At 41.0% G+C, this 19,571-nt stretch overlaps 1 protein-coding gene across 1 annotated transcript in view; it reads left to right on the top strand.

Annotated features, from left to right (window-relative positions):
• The window catches only part of TMEM44 (transmembrane protein 44), a gene marked incomplete in the record, with an annotated part of 629,756 nt that overhangs the window by 365,471 nt on the left and 244,714 nt on the right, over positions 1-19,571 (top strand). The window contains 1 exon segment of the mRNA XM_044070669.1: positions 146-250. Within this exon segment, the coding sequence (XP_043926604.1) occupies positions 146-250 (105 nt within the window).

Here is a 19,571-nt window from a genome sequence, read left to right as displayed (position 1 = left end):
GGAAGCTGTACAGCTCTCACTGGGGCTGTTATTGAATCCCCAAAAAAGTTTTTACACTTTATGTATTAGATATTTTTTGACTATGCAATAGTATAGTGGCTCATTCTAAAAGCATTGACTATGTTTGTTATTTCTCCTAATCTAGAAATTAAGCTGGATGCCGCTAAACATTGTTTCTAAAGCCACCAGTCTTCAGAATTGTGGATCAGTTGGCTGTTATGTTGGAATGATTATTGAACCAGTGCAGGAGGTAAGAGAGAGAGAAAAACAAATACATTTATGGAGACAGACTGGCTGGATGACTTAATTTTTCCATGGGATCATTGGATGATGTGCATTATTTTACCCAGAGCAACATACATTTGCAAGAGTTTGAGCATGCTTTTGAAAGAGGCAGTGTAGAAGCATGTTGCCTACCTTTGTTTAAATGTACTGTAAGATATTTTCCTGATGCAGGGATTAATGCATCAGAATAACAATGTTTTAATGTTGTGTAGATATGCTCATCTTTCAAGAAAGAATGAAGATTTCCCATCCTTCTGTCTAGGATGTGTATGACCAAGAGGATGCTGTAACTGTGGGCATGAATGTGTGTACACGCATGCACGCGCATGTGCGTGTTGCTGAGTTTGAGTTTGTGTGGGGATCGGAGTTTGGTGTGGTTTTCTGTGTGTGTGTGTGTGTGTGTGTGTGTGTGTGTGTGTGTGTGTGTGTGTGTGTGTGTGTGTGTGTGTGTGTGTGTGATCAAGAGGGTGCTGTATGCATAGGTTTTGTGTATGTGTCTTTGTATGCATCTGAGTGAATGGATGAGTGATTCAAAGTTTCTGTAGTTTGGTGCTTGTGTTATCATGCAGGTTTCTTGAGGGGTTGTGTGGATTGCAGTGAGTGAGTTGGTGAATAATTGAAGGTTTGTCTCCTTTGGTGTGTGAGTGTTGGTGGTTGTGTGTGTAGGTTCATAGGTTCATAGATTACTACTAAGCTAACTGCCCTTGCAAGCCATTTTAAGCCTAGCCAATTATCCCTTGTGAGACCCAAACCCTGCACCTTGTGTTTGTGTGTCTTTTGTTTGATTGGCTTTGTGTGTGATGTACATACATACATACATACAAATATTTCAAGCATGAGCATTAATACCCTTCTAGCTTGCCAATATGCCAAAACACTTGTTCCCATAGTAAGTGTCCAGGCTGTTAAAAATATCTAAAGTAGTACTTGCTTTAATGTAATTTGGTAGTCTGTTCCATGCATCAGCTACTCTGTCAGATAACCAATTAGTACACTTCTCATTCCTATAGAATTTTCCACATAGGTTGTCTGATGATTCTCTAGTACTTTTGACCCCAAACATTCCCAGAGATAGTGGTCTCTAAATGCCCTATATACCTGAATACGATCTCCTCTTAGATATCTGTAAGAGACACTGTACAAGTTCAGATATTTTAGTCTTTCTTAATAATTTACATTTTCACATTCATGGATGCCTTTGGTATATTTCTGCTGTACTCTTTCTAGTTTAATCATGATTGTTTTCTTATAGGGTTTCCATATTGTTATTCCATACTCAAGTTTGGGTCTAATGTAACTAACAAACAATGACTTCATTATTTTTATTTCCTAGACTTTATATATCTTTTTATACAACCTGTAGTTCTATAACTATCATTAACCAATTGGTTGACATGATTAGAAAACCTCATAGCTGAATCTACCCAGATCGTTAAATGAGTCTACAGTTTCAATCACTGTGTTCTGTATTAAATATTCACCTTTCAGTTTATGTCTAAGTTCTCAGATGCTTAGTGTTTGATGTATTTATCAGAATATTGTTCTCCTGTGCCCAAATGGTCAATTTAGTGAAGTTATTTTGCAGACATGCCTTATCTATAACACTTGTAATCAGTTTATCCAAATTCAGGTCATCTGCATATAGACTGTAGAACACCTCAGGTGAAAATGTTAGGTCTGAAAGATACAACCTAAACAAGTAAGGGGCTAGGACAGTACCCTGTGGGACACCCTGACTGTAACCAAGAATTTCACCTGTCCAGTTGCTGTATGATACTTGCCATGTCCTATTTGTAAGCCATGCAGCTATCCATCTTATCGAGAGTACATCATTGTAAGTGTGGTGCATGATGGTTGTGTGGCTCAGTCAAAAGCAACACTTACTCAGAGGTAAATATTGTCTCAGAGTTGATTATGTCAATTCTAAGAGAGCTGATGGGGGCTAGCCCCCATCGTGTGTGTGTGTGTGTGTGTGTGTGTGTGTGTGTGTGTGTGTGTGTGTGTGTGTGTGTGTGTGTGTGTGTGTACATGACAATGAGGCCAATTACATTGTCTCTTGAACTGCAAACAGTAACTGACATCTGCTAAGTTGTCTGTATTGTGCCATAACTGTCACAGTCCTCTCGGGTAACAATAACAATGAAAATGTACACTACTGCTCAATTAAGAATGTTCTAGAAAGTGAGTGAGTGCCATAAATCATATGCTTGCCTTACACAGATGCACCTTGAACAGCTTAGAATCTCTAAGAAAATACAGTACAATAGCATGCATTCCGCTTGCACTAAGTGCCAAAGATGCACAGTTAAAGTTATTGTGTTATGTACAACTGATCCAAGGGCCTACCCCAGTATATAGCTTGTATGGTTTATCATACTGTGCTCTTTCTTTGTCCATACCCCCAACTTGTCACCCATGGTCAGAACTGAAAATGGAAATGAGAACAGGTGCACGTGCGCAGGCGTGTGTGTGTGTATCTATAAAATGTTTTTTTAAACTACAGATGAGTATACCTTTATGCATTTATGCTTCTAGAATTCTGTCTTCTTCCTAAGTTCATATGTTTGTTGTCAAGCCTACGAGTTACTGGCATCCAGGCAGCTTGCTTGCCATAGGCTCATGTTGCTAATCCTGCTTTGTAAATGCACACGCACACATGCACGCACACACACACACACACACACACACACACACACACACACACACACACACACAGACACACACACAGACACACAGACACACACACACACACACACACACACACACACACACACACACACACACACACACACACACACACACACACACACACACACACTATTTTTGAAGGAAGATCATGATTGTCTGATAATAAGTAGAAACTTACTCCATAAATTTGTGAGGCATTGTGTAGTATATCTGTCATTTTTAGTACTATTCATTTATAAATATTTGGTTCCCTAATCTACTTGTAGCTCCATCCAGCTGTGCTTTCTAAACACAGACTATAATGATCGGAATATAACTACATTTCCTGACACCTTTCTAAGTAGACAGTCTTCCATGTCTTTAATTTTACTAATAAGGAATCCTGTTTACTATTTTAAGTTATTTCAGGTAGCTTGTTTAAAAGCTACAAAACACAGTGTTATATTCTACAACAGTAATCTTCCTGGTTTATTAGATATGACCCATTGAATGTGCATTCTTAACTTCGGTAGATGCACACTAACCAAAGTTTAAGGATGGCATTCATAGTCATTGCACCTTAGGCATAACAGGAATTTTATCTGACTATGCATCTTGCTCTGTCACACCAACCACCTGCATGTCCTCTCTTACCACATCCATAAACCTTATCTTAGGCCTTCCTCTTTTCCTGTTACCTGGTAGCTTCATCCTTAGCATCTTTTTCCCAATATACTCAGCATCCGTACTCAGCACATGTCCAAACCAACGTAATCTTGCCTCTCTGGCTTTGTCTCCAAACCTTCCAACCTGGGCTGACCCTCTAATGTACTTATTCCTAATCCTGTCCAACCTCGTCACACCCAGTGCAAATCTTAACATCTTTAACTCTGCCACATCCAGCTCAAACTCTTGTCTTTTTGTCAATGCCACTGTCTCCAACCCATATAACATAGCTGGTCTCACTACCCTCTTGTAGACCTTCCCTTTCACTCTTACAAGTACTTGTCTGTCACAAATCACTCCTGACACTCTTCTCCACCCTCTCCTTCCTGCCTGTACTCTCTTCTTCACCTCTCTTCCACACTCACCGTTACTCTGAACTACTGACCCCAGGTATTTAAACTCATCCACCTTCGCCACCTCTACTCCTTGCATCCTCACCATTCCTCTATCCTCCCTCTCATTCACACACATATATTCTGTCTTAGTCCTGCTGACCTTCATTCCTCTTCTCTGTAGAGCATATCTCCATCTCTCCAGTGTCTCCTCCACCTGTTCCCTACTCTCACTACAGATCACAATGTCATCTGCAAACATCATAGTCCACGGGGACTCCTGTCTGATCTCGTCTGTCAACCTGTCCATCACCATTGCAAATAAGAAAGGGCTCAGAGCTGATCCTTGATGTAACCCCACCTCCACCTTAAATGCATCTGTCACTCCCACCGCAGACCTCACCGCTGTCACACTACCCTCGTACACATCCTGTACCACTCTTACATACTTCTCTGACACTCCTGACTTCCTCATACAATACTACAACTCCTCCCTAGGAACCCTGTCATATGCTTTCTCTAAGTCTACAAAAACACAGTGCAACTCCTTCTGACATTCTCTGTACTTCCCCATCAGTACTCTCAGAGCAAATATCGCATCTGTAGTGCTCTTTCCCGGCATGAAACCATACTGCTGATCACTAATCATCACCTGCCTTCTTAACCTAGCTTCCACTACTCTTTCCCATAACTTCATGCTGCGACTGATCATTGTAATCCCTCTGTAGTTACTACAGCTCTGCACATCACCCTTATTCTTAAAAATCGGTGCCAAAACACTTTTTCTCCATTCTTCAGGCATCCTCTCACTTTCTAGGATTTCATTAAACAATCTGGTTAAAAACTCCACTGCCATTTCACCTAAACACCTCCATGCTTCCACATGTATGTCATCTGGGCCAACAGCCTTTCCATTCTTCATTCTCTTCATAGCTATCCTTACTTCCTCCTTGCTAATCCATTGTACTTCATGATTCACTATCCCTACATCATCCAACCTTCTCTCCCTCTCATTCTCTTCATTCATCAACCCCTCAAAGTACTCTTTCCATCTCCTCAACACACACTCCTCGCTTGTGAGTATGTTTCCCTCATTATCCTTTATCACCTTTACCTGCTGCACATCTTTCCTAGCTTGGTCACACTGTCTAGCCTATCCCTCTTAATTTAAGTGGTGAATTGTAAGAAAGCTGATAAAACATCCAAAGAGAAATCATATGCATGTAAACCTTAACATTAGGGGAATATAGTCTCTCCAGCCTATTATATTTAATAAGTGTTTCTCTCTGACGAACACAGCCCACCTCTCTGATAACAAGCATCCGAATTACCACCTCTCACAACACATAACTGAACTCTCCTTTCAGAAATCCAAATACACCTTTATACCCTCATACATCCTGCACTGCCTTAAACTCCTGCAACATTACCAATACACCCCACTCACACTCATACTCAACTTTCACTTTGACCACCCATATTTAATACTACACATCTATGTCTCTTTTTTTTCAATATCTTTCTATTCACATTTACTTTCTACCTCTCTATCAAGACTATCCTCATTTCATACAACCCATCTACCTACCCGACTTTCTCCCACTACATCACCCAATTTTCACACCCTCCCCAGTTATACTACAATCTGTTAGTCTGTATCAAACTGATATAATCCTAAAAAAGAAACAGACCCTGCTCTCCACACAACATAACCCTCCTTGCTACCATGTACATAAATAGTCCAGCAACACCAAAAAAAAAGCCTCTCCATAGCAATTTCTCTAATCTCTGTAACCTAGTCCTTTGTGGTGCTGTATATCCTAACCCAGGCCCGTTCCTCCTTCTCATAATTCTCCCTACTCCACAAAATGCCTAAACTGGTCTCACTACCCTCTTGTAGACCTTTCCTTTCACTCTTACAAGTACTCGTCTGTCACAAATCACTCCTGACACTCTTCTCCACCCTCTCCTGGAAAGCATTAGAAACAAAATTCTTCAACTGCATGCATGGCTAAGTCAATATAAACCATATTTTACTGCCATCACAGAAACATGGCTAAAACCATATATCAAAGATTCTGAATTTCTACCCCCAAACTACTCCTGCCTCAGAACTGACAGACTCCACAAAAAAGGTGGAGGTGTCGCCTTACTATTCCCTAACACCTTCACTGTCATTCCATATTCTAAACCAGTTCCTTCCTTTCCCTCTGTAGACCTACTAGTTACCTTTCTCAAACTCAATAACTGTAAAAGCCTTTGTATCATAGTTATATACATCCCCCAGGCAACAATCCTCCAGTTCTTGAAGACATTCTAGCCTGGACAAGCAACAACATAAAAAATGAAACTATCATTCTAGGCGATGTTACTATCAACTGGGTTGACATCTCCAATAAAAAACCCTCTACAAATATCAACCTTCACATTTACTCCCAACTAATCTCTGATATTACCAGATGTGGCAATAACAGAAACAAAGGCTCCACTTTGGACTGGATCCTAGTTTCTGATCTTGATAAAATCTCTTCCTCTGGCACTCTCCCTGACAGTATTAATGACTACTCTCCAGCATTCATAACCCGTAAGCCCATCTCTATACCTACTAATCACTAGTTTAGAAATACCAGAAATCTATCCTACTTCTCCCAAAATACCTTCAGTGACATCCTGCAGATAACAAACTGGATCCCACTGACATTTCTTCACTTAACGAAGCTATGGAATTCTTTAATTCTACTTTCCTCAGGACTCTAAATAGTCTTGCCCCAATCAGACTAAAGAGAGTCGGTGCAAAACATGCCTGTTGGCTTGCAAAGACAACAAAGCAAGTCATGTCCTCTAGGGGCAAAGCTTGAAAAACCTGGCAAAAAAACAAACCTCCTACCAATCTCATGGAATATAAACGACTTTGCAATCAGGCTAAACGCTTAGTTGTTAAAAACAAAAAAGAATACATCCAAATTATTCAAGACCAGCATAAACAAAATCCCAAAAAATTCTGGGGAGCAGTTAACTCCCTGCTCCACCCAGGAGTGAACAGTACCCCATGCCCAAACCCAGAAAAAACTCCCTCTGAACTAGCTTCACTCTTCATTACATACTTTATTGACACCATTACTAAACTTACAACTACCTTCCCAACCATCAACACATAACCCTTTAAATCCCCTATCCACCTTTTCACCATCACCCATTCCCAAATCCACCATTCAAAAACTTCTATATAAACTAAAACCATGTAGAAACACCCCAGATAAGCTACTTACAGAGTACCTACAACCAGGGCCGGCTTTATCTGATATGGCGCCCTAGGCGAAGTAATGCTCTGGCGCCCCTTATGCCGCACCCACACCATACTCATGAAACACCCCTATGAGCCATGCTCACAGGTAGGCCACTCCCCAAAAAAGCCACTCCAGTCATTCACTCCCCAAGAAAGCCAATCCAGTCATTTCCTTTAATTATTTAAATGCATAGAAGAAAGGATACCTTGTAATGTAGTTTAAACTGCAAGTGAAGGTAGAAATTTCCTTTAATAAACCTGCTTTAATCTGAATTTCCTTTAATAAACCTACTTTAATCTGTTTCTCCTTCACACATACTTTACTATAAAAGTCATGTCTTCAGAAAATAGAAGCCCATGTGCCTTGGGTTCAAAGGGTTGCTTAGGTTAATCTAAACAGTTTAATTTACTGTGGGGTAGGAGAGCAAACCTTACAGCTCAGGAAAGTAGAATAGCAACCTTTCTCCTCCCTGTGTACAGAAGCTTAAGATAGAATAGCACAAACACAGATAGCCATTTGCTAAACAATACAGTCTCGCAATGAAAACAGGTTTAGCATGAACAGTAAAATTCTCTGCCTCTGAAACTGCATGAAAACCCATATTTATAGAAAATGCATCTGGTCAGTGGAGGATTAAGTTTACATTTGGACTGTTTTCAAAACAGACTTATTGCACACATTTTTATGGCCATGCATACATGTATTTGTTCTTTGATTCAACTTCTTGATTGCATTAAATTATATTCCTTATGCAATACAGTACCACTTGTTATAATGTATTTTAAATTTGTAGTTTTAAGCATTCTTTTAATAAGCAAAGAAACAAAATGTATAAACCAATAATGACAAAAATACCCATTTCAGAAAATTTCAACCATAAAATACTACTCAGACTTCTGTCATTACAATCCACCAATATCACTCAATACAAACAATCTCTGCAGAAGAGAAATCATCTGAACAATTCCACATTAAAGACATCTGTAACTAATGAAGAGATTGCCACTGGCAAACAACTTTACATCTACAAATTCAGTACCTGCTGCCCTTGAAGAATTAATTGCCTATGTTACATTAAAAAATTGGTAAACTGGTAATATTGCAATAGGAAATGACTAAAATTGACAAGTTCATAGTTGCTAGGCATCTCATACAAAGGAGGACATACTCAGGAGTGCAGAACCCCTATCTCCCCTTAGAATGCACCAAATAATCAGCAAATGAAAGGGTGCTGCAATATTAGCTCTCCATCTACATGGTGTGGGAGTAGAATCCACAGCCTTCTGCACCAAAGACAATGATGCTACTAACACTGCTTTCAAATTCTACAACACAGTGTATCATTTGATAAACAAAGCAGTTAGTTTTACACTGAAAACTGACTTAGCGTGAGAATCAGTAAATGTTCTTCATTTAAAGCTCACAATTTCATGAAAATGAACTAAAACTCATAATCCCTTGAAAATGCACTGAATCTCTTAATACCTTGAAAATGCACTGAAACTCAAACTCATTTCTGTCAGCAGTCTGGTAGTTGGTGTAGAGCAGTGGTTCCTAAACCTTCATGGACCTAGACACACTTCTGAAAACAGTAATTTTTCACAACCCAGTACTCACGTCAGCATGCGTGCATGTGAAGCACTCATGGTCCTCCTTAAAGGAGGAGACGCTGCCACCAGTGAGTATTTCTTCGGTGTTTAAAGGGGCCATGTAAACTACTCTCATACTTTAAATTATTAGCATAGCCACATTATAGTCAGATGGGGCTGTAGGCAGTGAAATAGATTGCGGGCCCCCCTAAGTAGCCCCTCTTGTAGCAGTCTCCTCCCCAGCCATACCAGTGTTCCATTGCTTGGCTATTTCTCCCTAGTTACCATGAACACTGTTCAGACCTATCAGTGTGTATACTGTTTTCTTATTTACTTCTGCAATGATTACAGATATTGAAATAAAATGCACAAGCACCAATAGCCATTTGCTAAACAATACAGTCTGACACCAAAAAGACTTGGCATGAGCAGTAAACTTCTCTGCAACTGAAACTCACATTCATTGAAACAGCATAAAAACCTACATTCGAATAAAATGCACATGACCAGTGGAGAGGGCTACTTTCAAACCACAGGTCCCTTGAACACATTTTTATGGCCATGCATACATGTATGTGTTATTTGATTCACCTTCCTGATTGTATTAAATTATATTCCTTGTATAACACACCACCACTTGTTAGTGTCTTTTCTACATTTGTAGTTTTGAACATTTTTCCAGTAAGCAATGGAACAAAATGTATAACCCAATAATGACAAACTACCCACTTCAGAACATTTTAACAATATACATACATACACATACATACATACAGTACATTCCACTATCCTTGATTACACAATGCATTGTGCTTGTTCACTGGAATGCATATATACATCGTTTTTTTTCTATACAATTAGTCTGAACTATTATGCTACTGCTTATATTTCTATATTTTTGTTTGTGAAATGGTTTGCATTTCACCCAGGTTGAAACTGCTCAGTACTGATCAGTGCACTACCCCAGTAAACAAATATAAATAAATACCACAGCAAACAAATATAAATACATTTCAATAAAGAACTACTGTCAGCACTTAAAAATGTTGCTCCATAATTCTGTGCTGTTCTATTCGCTTACAACTTGTATTTTCTTTCATGAAACAAAGTTGTGGCTGAAAAATGCTATCACAGTTCAATCTACCTAACTAATTCAACTCCAAAAAGTAACATCTACAAAGACGATGTGACTTAAGCATTACCCATTTCTTATCAGTGTCTGATTCTACAGTATTCCCTTGTGGCTTTCAAAGATCCTGCATTATTTCTTTCTGGTATTAGTCATTATATGTTACATTGTACACATACTCTGTGGTTAAAATAAGTCAATAAATAGGGAACAGCACAATTTACAACTTCAAAAAAGTAGTCAGATTAGTAATACTTCCCACAAATAACTGTCCAGTCATTTTTTTTATAAAGTGTGAACTGTCAGAGATAACCAAATTCACACCATTGGCAGAAATAAGTCTCACTTGCAGACTCACAAACACCACAGATGGCCATCAGGTGATCAACTACAGCAAGTTCACCCAAACCATGAGATGCATCCAGAATTGTACATAAAGATCTGGAGATTACTAAAAGACCAAATATTTGCAGTAAATGATTCCACATTCTTGATATTCCCTAGTTACAAACCCATCTCCAACAGTAATATTATTTCAGGATTATTAACAGAACCATACTATGCAATCTAGAAATAGAATGACTGGAAGTCAATTTAAATGACAAGATTTAAAACAAAACTCTTTCAAAGCCTCCACTCTTTCTATACGGTCTAGCTTCCAAAATGCCTTGACTGTTCATGCTACTCAAAGATTTCTCCTTTGCCAAACTATCTTATGCCTGGTGAAGACAAGCATTAACTTAACAAGTCACCCTTTCTGTTATTTATATTACCTGGCAGGCCCTACAGAAAACGTTGGCAAAAGCATCTGCTTTAATCCCTACTTACTAGCCTCATAGACTGACCCTGCAACAACTTCATCGTAACTCCTTTCAATAACAACAAAAGCCACTCTTACAGTTACTTACTTTTCTCAAACCAAGTGGAGGGAAGGAGGGGAACAGAGCCTTTCTAAACCAAACGCATGGGGGTGTTAAGCTAGCACTATTTCATATTGCTTGCCAATCCCCAGTCATAACAAGTATTGGGCCCTTAATTGGGACATTACACTTCAGTACAGACATTTTATGTCCAAAGACCTTCAGAAATAACATTGCATATGTAAACAACTCAAGCCTCTAAAGCTGAAACTGGTACTTGCAGTTATTAAGTTGTTGCTGACTTGCAATTATATTATTAGCAAATCAAGTCTCTGCAAGCATCACTTATCATTTGGCTTTCTCATGCCACTATTTTTAATTTGCATACTGAACCGAAAACTTTAACTGATAAGAGAAGATGACAACACAGCAGGTTTCATTTGCTTTTCAAAGAACAGCAATTAACAGCTTTTTGTACTGCTTGATGTAGGACCTATTGTGATGTTTAACAGTCAACATGAAGTACTAAAGGGCCAGCAGGAAAAGTGCAAGCCAAGTTAAACAAAATCTTTTTATATATTTTTACATGACAAAAGACCTTCTAAGTATGGTGAGCATCTGTATGAGACACTAAAGTAATGACAGTAAGTCAAAATCAATTATAAGATCACCAAATAAATCAATATTTCAATGCTGTTAACAAATATTACTGACACATACAAAGCAAAGATGCACAGAGAAAAACAGGGGTGATAGGGGAGATTAGTGGTTCTTTGGAATTGTATTTCTTTCTCCCAGTTCCTATGTTTGCTGCAGAAAGAGGCTTGGCATAACAACAACAAACAGCTGTAACCACATTTGTGATGGGGTGTGTAAAAGAAATTCACGATTGCCTTTTAAGTTTTTGAACTACTATGGAACTGGTTGTCTGGAAAACAATTACATCAAAAGTGCAAGTACTGCCTAACTGTCAGAACCAAACTGCATCTTTTTATAGCACTAAAGTACGTTATTCTGCAAAACAGACCAACACACAACAAAAGCACACTGAAACATATCACAAAAAGTCACCTTCGTATACTGTAGTTGCAACAAACTAATTGTACAAGGTCAGGAGCACAATTTTAAACGTGTGGACTTGCAGACAAGTGAGAAGGGGGTAGCAATGCAGTCGTTTCCAGACTTCATTCTGTTGTACTGAGAATGATGCGAGTGCAGTAAGGCATTAACTTTAGATAAAGTAAACAAACTTGCAACACACAGCAGATTCTACAATAACAATTCCCTGGTAGAAACAAAAGGGAAATGCAAACTTTTTTTCTACATAGGAAAATAATGTACACCAATGATAATCTTAATTTTTAATACCTTTTCAGAAAGAAATATCCCGGTTTTAATACTGTGATTCCTACTTGAAGATCTACACTCCTTGCTGAAATCTCATTCATTTATTTTGAAGTTTAGATTGTAGACTGAACTGCTGTGCTGCCCACCCGTGCCCATCCCGGCCTGCTAAAGAAATTATTTTTCCAGCTGTTCAGGTTCACCTGGGGGTTCACACATTTGAAGCACTTAGTTCAGCTTCACTCACTCATTCACTCACTGTTCAACCACCATGGCAGTTGGAGAATGAGAACAGGAAGTAAACAGAGAGAGAGAGAGAGAGTACACAACAGTCCGAGCCCACCCTTCAGCCAAATTCCACTTTCTAACAGGCTGACAGTCTGCCTCACGAAGCAGACGTCATGACGCACTCATGCCCCCCACATGTGATGATGTCAGCAGCAACACTTACTTAATTAAAATAAATGCACAAATAAATAAAAACTGCGCCCTTTAAGAGGCTGTCCTTTATGGCGCTTTACACTTCAACAGGGCGCAGAGAAGAGCGCAGGCTTTCTTAAAAAATAAATGCACAAATAAATAAGAACTACGCCCTTTAACAGGCTGGCCTTTATGGTGCCCTAGGCGGTCGCCTAATTCGCCTATGCCTAAGGCTTGCCATGCCTACATCTAGCATCCCCTTCCATTGCTTATCCTGTCAGCATTCTCCTTAACAGGTCCATTCAAGAATCCTGTATACCAGATATCTGGAAGAAAGCATTTGTCATCCCTCTTCATAAAGGTGGTAACAACTCTGATATCTCTCATTTCCACCCCATCGCCATTCTTTCCCCCATCTCTAAAATATTAGAGAAATGCATCCATACACAGCTCATAAGTCATCTAGTAAAACACCAGTTGTTTTCCCCCACTCAACATGACTTCAGCCCTGGACATAGAACTAATACAGCCCTCATCTCCTTCTTAGACACAGTAAATAGAGCTTGTGATGCAGGCTGTTTAGTTTCTGCACTCTTTCTTGATTTATCAAAGGCATTTGACACCATTTCCCACTCGCTACTGCTTACTAAACTCTCTAGCCTTAGCATATCTCCTTCCACCGTGCAATGGTTTACCAACTATCTCAGCATTAGGCAGCAATCTACTAGATGGTAGCACTCCTCCTCCCCTTTCATTACTACTAATACATGTGTTTCTCAAAGCTCAATTCTAGGTCCCCTCCTTTTCAGTATATTTGTCAATAACTTTCATAATACTCTTAATACACAGTACTGTCAACCAATATGCAGATGACTCAACCATCATCTGCTCCTCAAAATCTGTCACTGAATTACAGCATCTTACCCAAGAAGCATTTACCTCTACTGAGCACTGGATGTCCCAGAATCACCTTGCTCTTAACCCCAATAAGACAAAACTATTATTATTTACTCCCACAAAATCTAGCGCTGTTGACAAGACTTTATTTACTGTTAGTTCCCATAATAACACTGTCATTGAAGTTGTCCCTAGTACCAAGTTGCTAGGTGTCATCATTGATGACAAACTAATTTTTGACCTTCACATCTACAACAACATAAAAAAAAAAACATCAAAAGCTGGGTGCCTTGTATAGGCACAGCAATTTCCTCAGTATCTCTGCAAAAAAGGCCTTAGCCTCATCCTTCCTACTTCCAACCCTTCTATACGGAACCCCCCATCTTCACCAACCTACAATCCTTCTTAAATAATAAGCTAATCTCTTGTTACAACAAAGTCGCTAAATGTGCTACAAGCACAAAATATTCTACCCACCATTGCTTATCTCTGCATCAACTAAAGTGGCTAGATTTCCCCCACCACCTTACTTACCTACAATTAACTGCAGCCCACAAGATAATCGTTCAACCTGAAAGCTGCCCTTCCCTCACATCCATACTGACCATGTACTACCCCAATTGCCATCTCGGGTCTGAAAACAAAATGTTATTATCCACTGAGAAACCTAAACTGTCAGCTGGCCAAATGCTGTACTCTCATCCTGTCTCTGTAAGTTATGGAATAATCTTCTTCCTTCACTCAGGACAGTCAGTAATCCTGCTTCCTTCAAAAAGTTCCTCAAATTACATTTTTCCTCTCACTAGCTATGCTCCTGTACCTCACCAAATATCCCCAGCATCTGATTTCCTTCTCACTCCCCACTTCTCCTCTGTACCTTTCTGACTCATTTCTCTCACCAGGACTAACTCTGACCTCTCACCAGCTTTCTACCCAGAAGTCAACTCTGCTCACCTTATAACTTAACTTTCACAGCTATAGCTGACTGTAATACATTATTGCCACTTCTGCCACTACTTTTCCTCCTATGTCACACTACTGCCCATAAAGCTTGATCCTACACATTAACACAGTTTTACTCTTGCATATAGTTAAGGGTTTTTGTATGTAATTAATGGAATGACATTGTCCTATGTTTCAACTTTATTTTTTACTTTTGCCTGTATCAACATTGTTCTATTACCTATGTATGTATTACAGTGGAGGTTATGTATGTAATACTGTGGAGCTTTTCTCCCTGGGCCTCCACTGAAAATGAGCTCTTCCTAGGCCCAGTGGACTTTCCCTGTCAACAAATGCAATGATAAAAGTGATGTTCTTCATCTCACATTGCTGCAGTCATAACCTGTGGGAAGTCCGCTGTCCTCGGTCGGCCCGAATACCAAAGTGTTAGGCTGGCGTCGGTCATGGTCGCTTAGATCTGACGTCAGTACGCCATGGTACTAAAGCGCATGACCGACGTCATATCCTCAGTCTTTCTTGCCGCATGGTCCGAAGCAGAAGCAGCGTTTGCAAGTGCCGTTCGGCGTCCTGAAATTTTCGTATTCTGAGTTTCAGACCGAAGACCAAGTTGGGCGAAGTACCCCGTTGGGGAATATTTTTGTCTTTTCTTGCCTCAGTTTAATCCGGATGTCAGAAAAAGTGAATAATTGTATTTCTTGTGGGAAACAGATACCTCATAGGGATTACCACTCTCTCTGTATTCCTTGTTTGGGGCCTGAGCACGACGTAGTCGGGTGTCGCTTTTGTGCTAAATTTAATAAGCGCACCATTAAACGTAGGTTAGATTGTGCTAGGCTTGTCTTCGGTAAGCGGTGTAATTACAATATGCTGTCAGATCCTCCGACGCCCGCTACCGCGAAGAAGCGTAAAGAGAAATCAATGAAATCCAAGCAGGATGAGTCGTCCGTTCTGGACGCCGGTTCTTTAGAAACCACGGTGGAATCTGTGGATCCGGCCGAGGTTTCAGTTGAATCTCAGGGGGGAACCTTTAGTTTTGCAAGATGTGGCCTCTCAGGAGTCGGGTCAGGCTAAGGGGGCCTCTCAGGTTGCGGTGCTCCCTTCTTTGCATAAGGTGGTTAGGCCTTCTCCCTCTGTCTCTAAGGTACCTTCAAAGGCCAGGCCTGGTTTGTCTTCCTCTGGCGTTAGTCCTAGTTCTGCAGGTTCAGTGCCTAAAAAACACATGCTTAAAATGGCAGAAGATTTGATTACCTTGATCAGAGGTTCTATGCCCCCTCCAGATAAAAGGCCTAGGGTGGAGCCAGAGGTGGAAGGGTTGGAACATTCTTCAGATTATTCAGAGTCTTCGGCTGAAGACATTCAGGATTTTCCCCCTTATTCTGATTCTGACGCAGAGGATTCTAGTCCTTCTGCTTCCCCTCCAGAGGATTTTTCTTTTTCAGAAACCCTGCATTCTATGAGGGAGCATTTTAAATGGGAAGGTCAGGATTTCTCAGATTCCCGAAAGAGGCTTAGGGAATTCTTGTTTTTACCACAACATAGGCCCTTGGCTATACCTCCGGTTTTGGATGTTGTACAGGATGTTTTCTCTGAGGCTTCCCTTAATCCAGACTCTTTGCTTCCTGCCCCGGTTAAGCCAGACAGGTATTACAGGGTGCCAGAGGCTCATAAATATTTGTATAAGAGCCCTAGGGCTGACCCAGAAACTATTAGCCAGGGACCTAAGGGTGTCAGGGCTTCTGTTGTAAAGAATCCAGTTCCCATGGATAAGGACGCTAGAGCTTTGGATAGGTGGGGTAAAAAAGTGTATACCTCTTCCACTCTTGCAATGAGGGCTTTAAATTGCCAGTTTCATATGCTGAAGTACCAGAATTTTCTTCTTAGTCAATTGAAATCTAAGGTGGATGCTTTAGCAGAGGGCATAGAGTGTAAAGAATTACAGGATTTGGTTCATGCCTCTGATCAGGTAGGTAAGCATTCTTTGCAGTGTGGTTTTGATGCGTTGCAGGCCTCTTCCAGGGTGGCTGCCACTGGATCAGTTATTCGTAGGCACGCCTGGCTTAAGGATCAGAACTTGTCAGAGCATGTTAAAGCTCGAATTTTGGATGCTCCCCTTCAGTCTGAAGTTTTGTTTGGTTCTCCTGTGGAGTCAGTCTTGAAGAAAATGGAGGACAAAGCTAAGTCTATGCAGACTGTTAAAGATTTTTTGCAGGTGCAGCCCCCTAAGTTTAGCAGAAATTGGCCTACTAAGGGATGGGCTTACCCTTCTTCTGATTTACAGTCTAGGGGCAGATCTAGACGTGGTAGGGGCAGAGCTCATGCACAGGGTTCTTTTAGGCCTAGGATGTGGAGTTCTCCTGCACAGTCTACAGGTGAGGGCAGGGGCCAGTCCTTTCGTAAACAGACCCAATGACCTGCATTTTCAGCTGCCCGATCCTTCCTGTCTGGCAGCTCCTCTGGGAGGAAAGTTGGCACTTTTCAGGCAAAATTGGCTTTTAGTCACCCAGGACAAATGGGTGTTGGACATTATAAACCGAGGCTACAAGTTTTATTTGCACACATTGCCCCCTTTCAAAGGCATGCCAGATGTTCCTCCTCAGCAAAAGGCGGAGGCTCACAAACAGATTTCTTTACTTCTTCAAATGGGAGCTATCCAGCAGGTCCCTCCGTCAGAGGTGGGCCTAGGATTTTATTCTCGCCTGTTTCTGGTACCAAAGAAAGGAAACACTTGAAGGCCAATTCTGGATTTGTCTATTCTCATATCATACCTGGACATTCCAAAATTCAAAATGTTGACTTTGCAACAACTTCTACCTATGCTAGGCAAAGATCACTGGATGGTAACTCTGGATCTCAAGGAGGCTTATCTTCATATCCCTATCCGGCCAAGCTGCAGGAGATTCCTGCGTTTTCGGGCTGGGACTTTACATTATCAGTTCTCTGCATTGCCCTTTGGCTTATCTACTGCGCCCAGGGTGTTCACAAAGGTTCTGGCTCCGGTGATAGCCTTCTTAAGGTTAAGAGGGATACAAATTTATCCTTATTTGGACGATTGCCTGATTCTTGCTCAAGACAAAGACAAGCTACTTCACCATCTTCAGTATGTTATGGCAGTGTTAAGGTGCCTAGGGTATTCTGTGAACGAAATAAAGTCCAGTCTAGTACCCTCTCAGGACATGTGCTTTCTGTGTGTGAGACTGAATACAGCCTCTCAGATGGCGTTTTGACCCCGGACAAGCAAAGAAATCTTACCCTTTACTTCCAGCAATTGTCTCTCCTGTCCAGGCTGACTGCAAGGACAGTCCTTCAAGCCTTGGGGTTCATGGCATCTTGTATTCTGGTGCTTCCCAATGCCAAACTGCATATGAGGAAGCTACAATGGTATCTCAAAAGTGTATGGACTCAACACTGCCACGATTTGGACACTGTCATTCAGATAATACCTTGCATTCAAAAGGAATTTTTGTGGTGGGCTCAGGAATGTCACCTAAACAAGGGACTCTCTGTGACCCGACCAGAGGCGAGTCAGATCTTAACGACAGATGCCTCGGACAAGGCTTGGGGAGCCCACCTAAATGGAAAATGGGTTCAAGACACGTGGCCTGCCAGACTTCAACATTTGCATATCAACATGAAGGAGATGTTAGCAGTCCAATTTGCATTGGTGGCCTTCAAGGATCTACTTCACCCAGGACAAGTGTTGATTCAAACAGACAACACAACTGTCATGTGGTACATCAACAAGCAAGGGGGAACCCATTCGTACCCACTTTGCAGACAAGCTATGATTTTGTGGGAGACTGCTCTCAGTTTGCACCTCACTCTTCAGGCAAGGTTTCTGACAGGGGCACAGAACTCCTTAGCGGATGTTTTGAGCAGACAGATGGTGGATCCCCACGAGTGGAAATTGGATCCTCATGTATTTTGACAGTTGACAGAGTTTTGGGGGACTCCAGACATAGATCTGTTCGCTTCTCCACTAAATTTCCAGCTGCCAAAGTTTTGCACAAAGATGTTTCATCCAGAAGCTTGGAAAGTGGATGCTCTTTCATTCAGTTGGAACAATCTTCACATCTATGCCTTTCCTCCTCTGCCTCTCCTTCCCAAGGTGCTCTTGAAGGTCAGACAGGACAAGCCCTCCATGATTCTTATAGCTCCAGATTGGCCACGTCAGCACTGGTACCCTCTGCTGAGGAGTTTAGTACGGGAGCCTCCTTGGCCTTTGCCAGCAAGTCCACACCTTTTGTCCCAGGCAGGCAATCATTTCATCAATGTCAGGATACAGTCCCTGCATCTGACAGCCTGGCATTTTCTGTTCTAGACCCTGGAGGGTCGCAGCTTCCTCAACAAGTTTTGAATGTTATTTTGGAGGCCAGACGGCCTAGTACAAGGAAGGTTTATGCTGATAAATGGAGGAGATTTTTTCTTTGGAGCAAAGCAAAGTGCTTTGATGTTTCAGTACCTAATTTGAGTGTTTCACTTCAGTATCTTACAGAATTACTAGACAAAGGTTTGTCTTTCTCCTCTGTAAAAGTTCATGCTGCAGCCATTTCTGCTCACTATGACTGTGACCCACCTTTATTCTCTCATCCTTTGTTTAAGCAATTTCTTAGAGGGGCAAAGAACATAAGACCCCCACGTAGAGCTCCTACTCCTTCCTGGGATCTCAATTTTGTGTTGGAGAAACTCACTTTATCTCCTTTTGAACCTGCAGCTACAGCTGAGTTGAAGTTTTTGTCTTGGAAGACAGCTTTTTTGTTGGCCATTACGTCTGCTAGAAGGGTATCTGAATTACAGGCTCTAATGGCAGTTGAACCCTTCCTAATTTTTCATAAGGATAGGGTCTCTTTGCGTACTAACCCTACTTTCATGCCTAAAGTGGTCTCAAATGTGGCCTTGAACCAGTCTATTCATTTGCCTACTTTTTATGCTGATCCCCAAAATAAAGGGGAAAAGATTTTGCACTCTTTGGATGTTCACAGGCAGTTGCGTTATTATTTGAGCAGAACTAAAGGGTTCAGACAGTCTCAACAGTTGTTTGTTTCTTTTGCTTTGGGTTCTCAGGGGAAACCTGT

The sequence above is a fragment of the Protopterus annectens genome, chromosome 4.part1, assembly GCF_019279795.1.
Source record: "Protopterus annectens isolate FY-2018-M chromosome 4.part1, PAN1.0, whole genome shotgun sequence".
Classification (NCBI taxonomy): Eukaryota; Metazoa; Chordata; order Ceratodontiformes; family Protopteridae; genus Protopterus; species Protopterus annectens.
This window is presented reverse-complemented; position numbering and strand designations above follow the sequence as displayed.